This window comes from Tamandua tetradactyla, chromosome 9 (genome assembly GCF_023851605.1).
Source record: "Tamandua tetradactyla isolate mTamTet1 chromosome 9, mTamTet1.pri, whole genome shotgun sequence".
Classification (NCBI taxonomy): Eukaryota; Metazoa; Chordata; class Mammalia; order Pilosa; family Myrmecophagidae; genus Tamandua; species Tamandua tetradactyla.
In genome coordinates, this window is record NC_135335.1 from 30,615,123 (window position 1) to 30,629,091 (window position 13,969).

The window sequence follows — 13,969 nt, forward strand, 5'->3', positions numbered from 1 at the left end:
GTCGCCCCGGGCCGGGCGGGAAGACCTCGCTTAGGCGCAGACGGCCGAGTCGCCGTCCGGGCGCGCTTCTGGGCGAACACCTGTCGCCTCAGAGAAGCGACGGCGCCGCCGCCAGCGCCCTCCCTCCGCCCTCCACTGGCCTTTGGTAACCGCCCCACAGTGCCGCGGTCTATTTATAGAGCTCGGCCGGCCTAGACAGGCCCATATTGGGCAGTGTGAGCTCCGAGGGCTGAGAGCCGGGGCTTGGCTCGGGGCCTCGCACTCCGGGAAGGACACGCAGCCATCGCTTGCGGCCTCTGTGGAGGAGTGGGGCCGTGCCTCGCCTAAAGCCCGGGGCAGCAGCTTCGTAAGTAGAGGGGCCCGGTCACAAGTTTGTGTGGTGAGGGGCCTAGAGAAAGACCCTGGGCCAGTGGGTCCGACGCCGACCCCAGGGGGTTTCCCTTGGGTTCTTGTGTGGCCCGCCCCTGTCATCAAGTCTAGCTCAGCAGGGGAATGTATTCGTGTCCCCTACCCCCCCCCCCCCCCCCCCCGTCACCTGCGTTAGTCACTTTCGTGGTTTTCATATTATTACCATTCTCTGTAATTATCTCGCTGGTTTATTCTTTCCTTTGCTCTCTTCTTCAACTGTAAGCCCCATCAAGGTAGGGACATCTTTCTCTGTTCCTGGCTGTTTTCCTCGAACAGGAAAATGCACTTAAGAAGACTTCAGTAACGTTGATGCATCCCTGAGCAACTTTCTGAACTTTAAAGTGAAGAAAATAATTGTCCTGCGTACCTACCCCACAAACATATACACGTGATCTTTAAGAGGAACCACTGAGCTATAAGGCATATTAAAACACTCTGAAAAGAGTAAAGCACCGTGAGAATGTAAGACATTGTCCGCTCCTCAAAGGCAAGGTCTAGAAAATTTGGCTTCTTTATTTTTGTCATTATGTGCCTGGCAGTTATTAAACGTCCAGTGGCTGGGACCGATTGTTACTATTAAATGAATTGGGCCTTTTTCCCTACTAATGGGAGAGGCAGAGTACATTTAGAGTTGAGAAGGTATTCTAGGACCTTTTCATCAGTGTCTCTAAGTATAGGATTTGAGCAAGATGATGCTGCTGAAACGAAATAAAGTATGAGGAAGTAATGCTTTAAACCATGAGTCACCAACTTACAGGGTTTTAGGATGAGTAAGTGGGCAGGAGTAAGAAAAGCAGCAGCGTAAGAATTATAAATAATGGCAGACATCATTCTGGGGGCTGTGGAATAGAACAATGTCTACTCAATTCCTGTGCACTGTTGTCCCATGGGAATTAAGGACTATGTCCTGCGTTTTTGCTTTTGTTTTTGTTTTTTAGTAGATGCTGGAATGCTTCAACTTTGCATGATGGCACTGGATTGCCAAAATAGTCCAAGAGCAGCCAATTTGTGGTCTCTGACATAAGTTCCCAAAGAATGGGGGCCAAATTCCAAAGAGCGGATGGTGACTGAATTACTTTTGAATGTAGGGGTAAGATGTGGATGTCATAATGCATCAAGCGAGGGGCAAGGGAATCTAGATAAGCCTAGGTGATTTATTTGGCCTAGACAAGAGGACAATAACTTGAAGCATCCGGCATGACTTTCCTATGTTGGGGGGGGGGACTTCAAATAGTGGGGTTTTTTTTCCTATGTTGGGAGGGGGGGAAACTTCAAATAGTGGGGTTTTTTTTCTGTTTTATTTTTTTATTTTCATTTTGCGTATGTTAATATTTGTGAATTACAGTACTATGGGTTCTGCTTACATTTAAAAAAATTTTTTTAAGTGTAACAACAAACACAAACATTCTTAATGTGATCATTCTGTTCTACATATATAATCAGTAATTCATAATATCATCATAGTTGTATATTCATCATCATGATCATTTCTTAGAACACTTGCATCAATTCAGAAGAAGAAATAAAAAGAAAACAGAAAAAAAATCATACATACCATACCACTTACCGCTCCCGTTCATTGATCACTAGCATTTCACTCTATTACATTTGTTCCCCCTATTATTTATTTTTATTCCATATGTTTTGTCTGTCAATAAGGTAGATAAGAGGAGCATCAGACACAAGGTTTTCACACACAATCACACAGTCACATTGTGAAAGTGATATCATTATGCAATCATCTTCAAGAAACATGGCTAATGGAACACATCTGTACATTTTCAGGCAGCTCCCTCCAGCCTCTCCATTACATCTTAACTAACAAGGTGATACCTGTATAATGCGTAAGAATAACCTCCAGGATAACCTCTTGACTCCGTTTGGAATCTCTTCTCTCAGCCATTGACACTTTATTTTGTCTCATTTTGCTCTTCCCCCTTTTAGTCGAGAAGGTTTTCTCAATCCGTTGATGCTGAGTCCCGGCTCATTCTAGGATTTCTGTCCCACATTGCCAGGAAGGTCCACACCCCTGGGAGTCATGTCCCACGTAGAGAGGGGGAGGGCGGTGAGTTTGCTTGTTGCGTTGACTGGAGATAGAGGCCACATCTCCGCAACAAAAGAGGTTCTCTTGGGGGTGACTCTTAGGCCTAATTTTAAGTAGGCTTAGCCTATCCTTTGCGGGGTTGTTTCATATGAACAAACCCCACGATTGGGGGCTCAGCCTATTGCTTTGGTTGTGTGAGAATATCAAGAATTCTCCACTTGGGGAAGTTGAATTTTCCCCCTTTCTCACCATTCCCCCAAGGGGACTTTGCAAATAAATAGTGACTTATTGACATATGTAAGCACTAAAAAAAAAAAAAAAAAAAGGTTAGCATGAACTGGCAATTTAGATTAAGTAAATCATTAATTTAATCAAACCAACCCTATTCAGCAGCTATTATGTGCTGGGCATCATCATAGACAAATGGTAAGAATACAGAAATGATTAAGATACAAGCCCTTTCTTCTCTATGTGCTCATTATTGAAAGTATGCACAAGTAAGTTGCAATACCAACAGTGCAGTGAGTGCTGTGTACAAGGTACAAGCTACATGCAAGCAAGGACAGGAAAGACATCTCTAAGAAAGTGATGTCTGAGCTGAATTTTGGAGGTCCAGTTATGGTTTTTCATGTTGATGGGGTAGAAGGCTATTCCAGGCCTAGAGAATAGCATGTATCTGTACAAAGAACTATCATTGATACAGTGATACTAGAAGATTAAATGCATATGGAAAGAAAATCAGGAGATGAGGCAGGAAAGGTTGATAGGTGCCTGGTTGTAAAGGGGTTCGTGATGCCTTAAGGGGTAGTGCTGGTGAAAATAGACTTAAGATTCTTTTTTAAATGTAGGATGCTTTTATGCATGGCAGTCCTCAACTTAAAAAAAGGTCTTGTTTTAAATATTGAAGCCGGAACCTTTTTTTTTTTTTGATACCATAATATTGACATTCATAGGTTTCCCAAACAAAGTCTTTAAGGGGCTTTTAAACAGGCTTTGAAATTTAGAAGCCCATGTCCAAGAAATTTTGCAAGTCTTCAGTCTTCCTCTATAAAGTTTAAGGCTTTGATGTTGATTAACTCTGACATTTTGTAATTGTAACTTACTCACCAGACTGAGCATTTCTCTGGGGAAAAATGCACACCAATTCAGGAATCCAATAACTTACTTTCCACAAAAATGAAGTAGGAATTGTTTCTGCCTTTCTCCCTCATGTATACTGATGCCAGGAAAATTAAGGAGTGTGAAAGGGCTACAGCAACTGGTTTTCAAAGATAGGGACAGCAGTTTTCATTCTGACTGAATGAGGAGATTGTAATCTTTTGTCTTTTCCAATCACTCTTAAATTGGGCTTGCTATGCTCTGATACTTCAAAAAAATTCATATTGTATCTATATTATTATCTTTCTCTTTATATATCAAGTGAGGCACAGACATGGTTTACAGTATGGTTTTGTGAGAATCATGTTGATACGTGCAGCTGTAATTCATATGTTCCTGCTGTACAATTTTCTCTTGAGTGAATATACTACATTTTATCTGTTCTCCTGTTAGTGGACATTCAAGCTGTTCCCAATTTTTTGCTAGTTCAAACAGTGCTACTATGAATTTAAACTAGTGTTAACTTCAGCAAAATATGGAGAGTCTTCAAAGAGAAGAAGGCGTAGTTGTGTATGAAACATTATTTAGAAAAAGTAGCAACTTTAAAGATAATATAAAGATTATGAAGTTAAACATCATAAAACCAAAACATTGGCAGTTTAAATAAATTAACATTTTTCCACCACATGTTTAAAGCTGTCCATTTCTCAAAAATTTATAGTGGTCCATTTCTCAAAACTAAATGTATGGCATGGGTATAACCACATTTTGTATTTGCGAAGTAATTAGGCTTTGTTCTTGTGATTTATATTTATCTTTGGTACTCATATTATTCTCCATTATTATGGGCACTATTAATATGAATGTACCAGTTCAGTCTTCTGTGAATCAGAACAGAGAGTAACTTCCTTGATATCACTGAGAACATTTATACAATTTTATTTTGCTGATGAGAGGAGAATGCCCTTTCTGCCCTCATTACAAGAAAAAAAGTTGCAGTTAGCTCTCTTTCATTTGGGCTGTTCCTGTACCCACAAATGGTTTGTAGGTGTACCCAAACACTTTTATTACTTGAAAATTGTTTATACAGGTATATTCTGCTTCAGCTTTACCGAACTCATTTTACCAATTAAATTACACATTATAGATGTAGTTCTCCCAACTACTCCTATGTAGTTCTCAAAACTAATCCCAGGTGAGAAAACTGAAACTTGTTCATGGTGGAGCAAGGATTCAACCCCAGGTCTCAGAAACCCAGGCCAAAGCCCATGTTTCTAACCTCTGAACTATGCTGGGCTATACCACTGTAAACTAATAATCTTTTCCTTTTTTTTGATGAATGGGATGCCAAGAACTTGATCTAAGTACTTTATATATATTATTTTCATTTTACAGATTTAGACACCAAAGTTTAGGAAGGTTTAATAATTTTGTTAAGATTACCGCAAATAGGTGGCTAAACTGGGATTTAAACCCAGAACTATATCACCACAAAAGTCCCCATCTGCTGTTCCATTATCTTCTTATATGTACAAGAAATAATGCTGAGAATGTTTTCTGGAGTCTGTTTTAACTTTTCAGGTGTTTCCCAGGATTTCCATCAGTAAATTCATTTCCTCTATAAATTCCTAACAATTTTAATAGCTTACAAGAGTTTTATAAAAGGCAGTTGGAAGGAAGGGATACTTAAATGTCTGTGACTATTTAAAAATTTGATAATAAATTTTTCTACAGAATGTATGAAGCAGTATGTGCTGGTTTGAAAGGATGTATGCCCCCTAGAAAAGCCATGTTTTAATCAAAATCCCATTTCATAAAGGTAGAATAATCCCTATTCAATACTGTAATCAGATCATCTCCCTGGATGATGTGATTTAGTCAAGAGTGGTTGTTAAACTGGATTAGGTGACAGCATGTCTCCACCCATTTGGGTGGGTCTTGATTGGTTTATTGGAGTCCTATAAAAGAGGAAATGTTTTGGAGAAAGGAGAGATTCAGAGAGAGCAGAGCAGAACAACATAGCCACGAGAAGCAGACCTTTGCTACTGACCTTTGGAGGTGAAGAAAATGCCTCCCGGGGAGCTTCATGAAACAGGAAACTGGGAGAAGAAGCTAACAGATGATGCTGTGTACGCCATGTGCCCTTCCAGATGAGAGAGGATCCCTGACTGTGTTTACCATATGCCTTTCCAGATGAGAGAGAAACTCTGACTGTGTTTACCATGTGCCCTTCCACTTGAAAGAGAAACCGTGAACTTCATCAGCCTTCTTGAACCAAGGTATCTTTCCCTGGATGCCTTTGATGGGACATTTTCTTGGCCTTAGAACTGTAAACTAGCAACTCATTAAATTCCTCTTTTTAAAAGCCATTCAGTTTCTGGTATATTGCATACTGGCAGCTAGCAAACTAGAACAGAGTGATTTCTATTTTTAAAGTATTTTTTGTTGTTGTTAAAGCCAGTGTTTGGGACAAACAAGTTGCATCCAAGTATACTGTTTATTTAAGAAATTGATTTATATGGGAAATTTTCCTGAGGGCAACCAAATGTAGTTTTTGTAAAACAAATCTGATCATTCCCTTCTTTAAAGTCTTTAGCAGAGGGTGGGCCACAGTGGTTCAGCAGGCAGAGTTCTTGCCTGCTATGCCAGAAACCCAGGTTCGATTCCCGGTGCCTGCCCATGCACAAAAAAAAAAAAAAAAAAAAAGTCTTTAGCAGAAGTAAAATAAGCTATCAGTGGCTAAGAGAGATCAAATAGAGTCAAGAAGCTATTCTGGAGGCTACTTGTTTTGGTTTGCTAAAGGTGCCAGAATGCAATATACCAGAAACAAAATGGCTTTCAATTTATTAAATTGAAAGTTTAAAGTCCTAAGACCATGAAAATGTCCAAAATAAGGCACCAGCAAGAGATTACCGTCACTCAAGCAAGGCTGATTGGGTCTGGAACGCTTCTGTCAACTGAGAAGTCACGTGGCTACCATTTACTGGGGTCTTTGGCTTCTGGACACCTCTGTCAGCTGGAAAGGCACATCGCAAAGCCTGCTAGCGCTCTCTCCTTATTTCATAGGGCTTCCCTGGGGCGTTTTTCTTCTGCATCTCTAAAGGTCTCTGGCTGTGTGGGCTCTGTTGATGTTAAAGCTTTTTCCAAAATGGTTCCATCTTAAAGGGCTCCAATGAGCAACTCTCTTGAATGGGTGGAGACATATCTCCATGGAAACTGTCTAATTAAAAGTTGCTATCTACATTTGGGTGGGTCACAGCTCCATGGGAACAATAAAAAAAAAAAAGATCCCACCCAGCCATATTGAATGAATATTGAGAACATGACTTTTCTGGGGTACACGACAGTTTCAAACCAGAACACTACTCTTATGCAGGCTTCAGTTAGATAGTGCCAATAGCCATGGTTTGCTATACCCCAACTAACATCACTCCTGTTGACTCTCAAGAACACCTAGGGTTTGAACTGAGACTCCATAAAGGTTTCATGCACTAGGTTTGCCTTCCTGGAACATATAATTCCCAGAGGGTTCCTAGGTCAAATAAATCCTGAGACCCAGAGAGACGAGACTCTCCAAGATTATCAATTAATATCACCCCCCTGTCCTTTAGTATGGACACCCCTTCTCAACAGAATTTAGAACAGGCATTGCCCAAAGATCCCTATAGATTGGGGAAAGAATTAAAGGAGAAGGATGGGGTATAACAGAGAAAATGGGATTTAACAAATGAGTCTGGTTGTTGAATCACCATATTAATATTCCTTCTAGCCTCCGGTGTTTTAGAGCAGCTAGAAGGAAAAATCTGAGATGGTGGAACGGCAGCCCACGACAAACTCTGGAATCTATTCTGTAACTATGTGTTGAAGTATGCTTAGAAAATTATTGCTTTTTTCTTTCTTTACTTTGTATATATTTTATATTATTTAGTAAAAAATTTTTTTTGAAAGTTTTTAGCAGAGAAATGGGGATTAGACACCCAGATAAAGAATACCTATAATCTATAAAATGGAACTATTTATAACACTGGAGTAAGGATTGGCAACCTGTTGCCTGTTTTTGTTCAGCCTACAAGCTAAGAATGTATTTTATATTTTTAAATGGCTTTGAAAGTCAAAAAAAGAAAGCTACTTCATGACACTGAAAATATATGAAATTCAAGTATCAGTATCCATAAATATTTTTTGGAACACAGCCACTCTCATTTGTTTCTGCATTGCCTCTGAATACTTTTGCATTACTAGAGCAGAGTTGAGTAGTTTTGACAGAGACCATGTGGCCTGCAAAGCTTAAAATATTTACTATCTGGCCCTAGTTTGCTAACCCTTGCACTAAAGGAAGTGTAAGAATGCGGACTTTGTAGGCAGGCAGACCTGGGATTGAGACCCTGTTCCTTCACCTGTGAAATGCTATGATCATTTAATGAGAATAGGTAAAATCAGAAGAGTGACTTAATGATGGTTGCCTTTTATCAAGGGGAAATGAGGATAAGTAAAGGTTTTTATGGTTCTTTTACTTGACGTCGTAATGATGGAATTTAAGAATACAACAAAAGAGTAATTTTATATAATATAATAACATTTACCTTAGGCAACATTTTTACAAAATGTTTGCATATACCATTTTTATTAGTAAAGTCTTAATTGCAAATAATAGCAATTGCAATTTAAACTAGCTTGAACAATAAATAAAGGTAATGATTTATCTCTCACAACTGAAAATACAGATTTCAATTGCCATTGCTCTATATTCTTCCCTATATGGACTTTCTTTCCTATATGGGCTTTGTCCTCATGATGGGGACATGACTGCAGCAATTCCAAGACCTCCCATCTATAAACAGCTGTGTCCAGAAGGATATCCCCAGCACTGAACCAGGGATGTGGGCTTCATTCTGATTAGGTTTGTCTTAGGGCTTATGCCCATCCTGAACCAACCACAGTGGTTCTGTGGTAAAGGGTATGGGAATCAATCCCATCTCAGCTACACCAAGGGAAGGCAGATTGGATGTTGGGGAAAGCCCAACATTGTCCACTAGAAAGTTGTTTATAATATGGCTCATAACATGTTTATAGAGAAAACAAGGACATAATTTAATAGCACATAATTCACAATTCATTAGTTATTCCATTTTTAACCTCTGAAACTAATGGCACCTACATTTTTACTAAAATAAAAGAACCCTAATGGCAAAAAGTCCAGTAAGGATAGTTTGGTCCTTACCTCAAAGATAGAGTTTTAGAGTTGCAGTCATGGCATTTGGGTCCCTAGCAACTCATTTTTTTCCTGTCAGCACCGAGATCATTTTGGGAACACAAGATAATGAGTCTGAACTGCTTACATTGTGCTAAATCCAGCATTCCTACCTGGAAGCTATATTTGGCCTTTCTAGCCCTGTAAATACTGGTATTCTTTGAGGTATTCTTGTATATCATACAAATAGAAAAAGAAGAAAATTTTAAGTATTTATATGAAAGTGTTATGTTTTCCAGTTCAAAGTAACAGCTATCATCTATAAAGTTGATTGATGCATTAATGTATATATAAGCCTAAATAATAAGTATGATTTGGGCTAGTCATGGTATATTGTAGGAGGGTCTAGAAATAAAATGTCCTCGTAGTTACCCATAATTGAATTATCTTTTTGTAAAAATCTAAAACAAAAGCAAAAAGCAGAGATTAACTTTTAACTTGCAAGCCCTCAGAATGTCATAATTTTTAAAAAAATAAAACTGATCTCTTAAGTCCAGAAAATCCATCAAGGAGAATTTTATTTCTCTTTCACATTTTAAGATTGACTAGTCATTATAATTTCACACACTTCATCATTGTGGTTTTTAAGTTTTATAGTTGCCATTTTATTAAACATTCCTATCATGTGTAACACTTGTTTCCTGACATGAACTTTTAAATTCAGCACTCTTTAAAAAAAATGCCATTTCTCATTGAGACATGTAAAATTTCTAACCCACAGTATCTTTACAGCTGACAAATTTTGCTTTCACTTTATTGAAATTATTGCCTTCCCTTCTTTCTTAAACTTCTAGTAATTACTTTTCTGCCATCAACATTTATTCTTATTGCCTGCAGCTTAAAGCCAAGTAAGAACTAGAAAGGGTGACGGAGACTTGAGGCTGATAGAAACATTAAGGTTTCTGACTCTAGGAATATCCTTTTAAAGTCAAAACAGCTAATTAACTTCCTTGAAGCAACCTGTTTCCATTCTCCCAGGGAAGGTGAAAATAAAACAACTAGCTTAAAGAGACTTTTTAATTAGACTACTGCTTTTTAAAGTGAGAAGTGATTCAGTTTCTGCCTCTATGAAATAAGGAACAAAAAGAAGCTGAGCACTGAGGGAGGATAGAGAAACTGGATGGCTTTCATGCAGTTTCAGAGTTTAGGATGATTTAGTTGTGAGTTTCAAGTATTGTGTATTCTTAGATTAGCAGATTCAGTTGCTTTCCAAAACACGAAAGAAATAATCTATGCATTTTCCACTGTATGAAATTATTTGCACCAAAGCAAAGTTTGAGCAGAATTTTAGTGTCCTTTTTTTTGTTTGTTTCCAGCTTTTCCACTCCACTTCCAAGTCATAACCAACATGACCCCAGTCATGGTTTCGGAGATCGGACATTATAACCTTTGGGTACATTTAGAATGATGATGTTGCATCGCCTCACAGAGAGTATTACTTAATGCCCCTGTACCATCTGTCTGTTGGTCAGCTATATTTGGTAACTGGACATGGAACTTTAAAATATGCCCACCTTATCACTTCTCTCTTTCTTCCCCTTGGGAGGGAAGACTTCTAGTTCTCCTAGAAAAAATTTCTATTGCTAGTTAGAAAAATACCATATCAGCGGTTAATAATTTGCTATATATACAATTAAAGACATTATTTTTAGATGCCAGAGTAGTCAGCTTAAAGTTAAACTGTTCTGTGTGAAATTAATAAATAAATGTTTATTTATAAAGACTTCTTAGAATTAATGCTGCTTATTTAAATTGTAGAGAATTTTTTTCTTAGAAGAAAACTGCTTCTGTTTTTTTCCCTCAGAAATATTACATGACATCTTTGTTGCTTTATGAGTAATCAGACATGCAAATAACCCCTCAGAAATCAAGCTACATTTAAAGAAGACTTACTTAGAAACTTTGAGAGTGTGCCATGGAGTGCAAGACAGAGGAAAAAGAAAAATGCCAACATAGCTTAAATTTACTTAATAAAATTAAGAACATGAAAGAATTAGCAGAAATGATTGATGTGATACTCATAGCAGAAGGGGAGAAATTCGCTTGCCACCGACTGGTCCTGGCTGCATTTAGCCCTTATTTCAAAGCTATGTTCACCTGTGGACTACTTGAATGTACTCAAAGGGAGGTCATACTCCATGATATCACAGCAGAAAGTGTGTCAGTGGTGTTAAATTACATGTATCATGCAACTTTGGAGATCAATAATGCCAATGTACAGACTGTAGCTATGGCTGCCTATTTTATGCAGATGGAAGAAGTCTTTAGTGTTTGCCAAAAATATATGATGGACCACATGGATGCCTCCAATTGTGTGGGTATCTATTATTTTGCAAAGCAGATTGGGGCTGAAGATTTATCTGATCAGTCGAAGAAATATTTATATCAGCACTTTGCTGAGGTGAGCTTACATGAAGAAATACTAGAAACTGAGGTGCACCAACTTCTGATGCTTATTAAATCAGATGATCTTAACATATCCAGAGAAGAGAGCATTCTGGACTTAGTTTTGAGATGGATAAATCATAACAAAGAATTGCGCACAGAGCATCTTGTTGAGCTTCTCAAGCAAGTCAGACTGGAACTTATAAATCCTTCCTTTTTAAGACAAGCCCTAAAAAGGAACACAGTGCTTCTATGCCATGCAGATTGCATTGACATAATTCAAAATGCTTTCAAAGCCATCAAGACACCCCAGCAACATTCTCTAAATCTTCGTTATGGCATGGAGACTACCAGTCTTCTGCTTTGCATTGGCAACAATTCTTCAGGAATCAGGTCAAGACATAGGAATTATGGGGATGCCAGTTTTTGTTATGATCCCTCATCACGTAAGACGTATTTCATCTCATCTCCAAAGTATGGGGAGGGCCTAGGAACTGTGTGTACTGGTGTTGTCATGGAAAACAATGCTATAATTGTGGCTGGAGAAGCAAGTGCCTCTAAACTCTCTAGACAAAAACACAAGAATGTTGAAATATATAGGTATGTATCTGGCAGTGAATTCATCAATTTGCTTTAATTATCTTGCTTTAACATTAATAGCAGTAGAAGAAAGTTCTGCTGAAAGAGTGGTCACATCTTAAATTACATGTTGGCAAAATTACCCTGTAAGTCTCCCATAAATAATAGTATTCAGAACACAGTTTTGTGTAAACATATGTTTAAAATCCTAAACATATAGTAAAATAGCATATATTTATAATTCATAACAAAATCACCCACATATTAAAATTATTTTTCCTTTTAATTGCTGAGAACATAAAGTTGAATTTGCATAAGTTAAATGTATGTATGTTATGATTTCCTTGTTTATTTATTCTTATTTTCCATTTGTCCATATGATAGGATATGTTACATAGCTTTTTTGGGGTTTTTTTTTTTTTTTTCATAGCTTTGTTTTTAAAAAGATTTTCAGCAAGATAGATAAGTGTATTAATATGGTCTCCTCTAAGCTCATATTTAGTTCATAATTCTGAGTAGTAATTTTTTTCTCAATCAAAAATTGTTATTTTCAGTCTGTATTCTTAATTTGCGGATCTTTCCTAAACCTCAATATTGCCAAATGTATGTAATCTAAGAATGCTTCAATCTTAGAATTGTGGGAAAAGAACAAGAGTACCTGCTAAGAAATAGTATATCATCTCAGTTTTGTATTGTGAGAACACATTTATTTATTGTTTATTCAGCAAGAATTCAGCACTTAAATCTAATAAATAAGCAAATAAAATAAATACTAGATAGTAAAAATCTCCTTCAATATCCACTCCATCTCAGCCTTCAGTCCCCTCTTATCAAGGTTTGTTCACACTTTTTGGGTAGAAAATAATTCTGTCAGTGAAAGTAATTTTGTAAGTAATTTTGACAGTGAAAATGAAGCAAAGGAATTAAGAGGTGTAATATTTTTCGGTCATCTCTTAGCATTATATTGTCTGTTTTCAAACTGTAGGCCTTTCCCTTTTTTGCATTCATACTTTGAAGACATCTAATCTCCTGTAGTAGTGATGGGGTTGGAGATGCATAGCCCTGGATGAGGGACCTGGACTTAGACATGTGGCAAAACTTGTTGCTGAGCAGTAGAAGCATCTTTCTTTAACATTGTCACGTATAGACTACAGTACCAGGGTGTGAAATCCTTACATGAAGAAGCAGCTTTGGTTTCTCTGGCCTGGTTGTTACAGGTCCATGATACTTGTGTTATACTTGCTTCTTGTAAAGTGCCTCCTTTCTACCTTAAAGCCTCTTGTACAAGTACTTTACTTCTTTAAATAGCTCTTCATCTTCCTCATCAAAATAGACCCCAATTCTGCCATCAGAATTTATTTTTAATAAAAGTCTAACCCTGTCAATGTATATTTCAATTTTGATCCTCAGACATCTTTCCTCTCACATTTTCTGAAAACCTGTTTTCTTATGGCCTATATCTAACTATATACTTATTATGTTTTCCTTATCTATTTTGAGTTCAACCAGGGTTCCCCTCATCAAACACTTCCTCCATACTGATCAGAATAAGGGTAAAAGTCTCACTTAAACTCATGATTCCTCCCCCCCAGTAATGAAATTTTCAGCAAAGCAAACAATGAAATTATCTGAAGCATTGTTTTAAACTTAAATGAGACTTCCAACAGATGTCAGGATAAATAAAAATACAGCACCACTGAAGTTCACTTTAATTCCACTTTTGTGGTATGTGTGAGAAATGTATCATCTTGTGGTACATGCCTACAATATTATTTCTGTTTCTTATCCCTTTTATCTGTGTTCTGTAGTTCAGTTTGCCTCTATAGTTCCTAGAATCCCATGCAGATATATTTTTTCTTTACTTGAAATGGGAAGTAAAGTAGTGCTCTAGGAGGTAATTTCTTTTTAAAAAAGATACACTTTTCCCTTTCTCTTACTCATACTTTGATATAAAAACAGCTGAAGATATTGTCTTTAAACTAATAATTTCTGTAAATATTGAGTGTTTTCATCACTATTTTTTCTTTTTTTATGTCATATCCATTTTTCTTTGGAATAACAAGCTCTATAATTTTCAAAACTTTCTCTCCCATTTTCAATTCAAAATGTTAAAGCAAAAATCAGTTTAGCATATCATCCAGCAAACATGTATTTCCCCATCTTCATGGGATATATTTTGTATCATCCAGCAAACATGTATTTCC

The 13,969-nt window shown here is 37.4% G+C and overlaps 1 protein-coding gene across 4 annotated transcripts in view; it reads left to right on the top strand.

The window, feature by feature from the left end:
• Positions 1-13,969, top strand: part of KBTBD12 (kelch repeat and BTB domain containing 12) — a 96,421-nt gene continuing 82,452 nt past the window's right edge. For all 4 annotated transcript variants that reach the window (XM_077116341.1, XM_077116342.1, XM_077116343.1 and 1 more), the window contains exons 1-2: positions 1-346; positions 10,606-11,786. In XM_077116341.1, the coding sequence (XP_076972456.1) occupies positions 10,717-11,786 (1,070 nt within the window). In that variant the 5' untranslated portion in view covers positions 1-346; positions 10,606-10,716. The remainder of the gene's footprint in view (positions 347-10,605; positions 11,787-13,969) is intronic.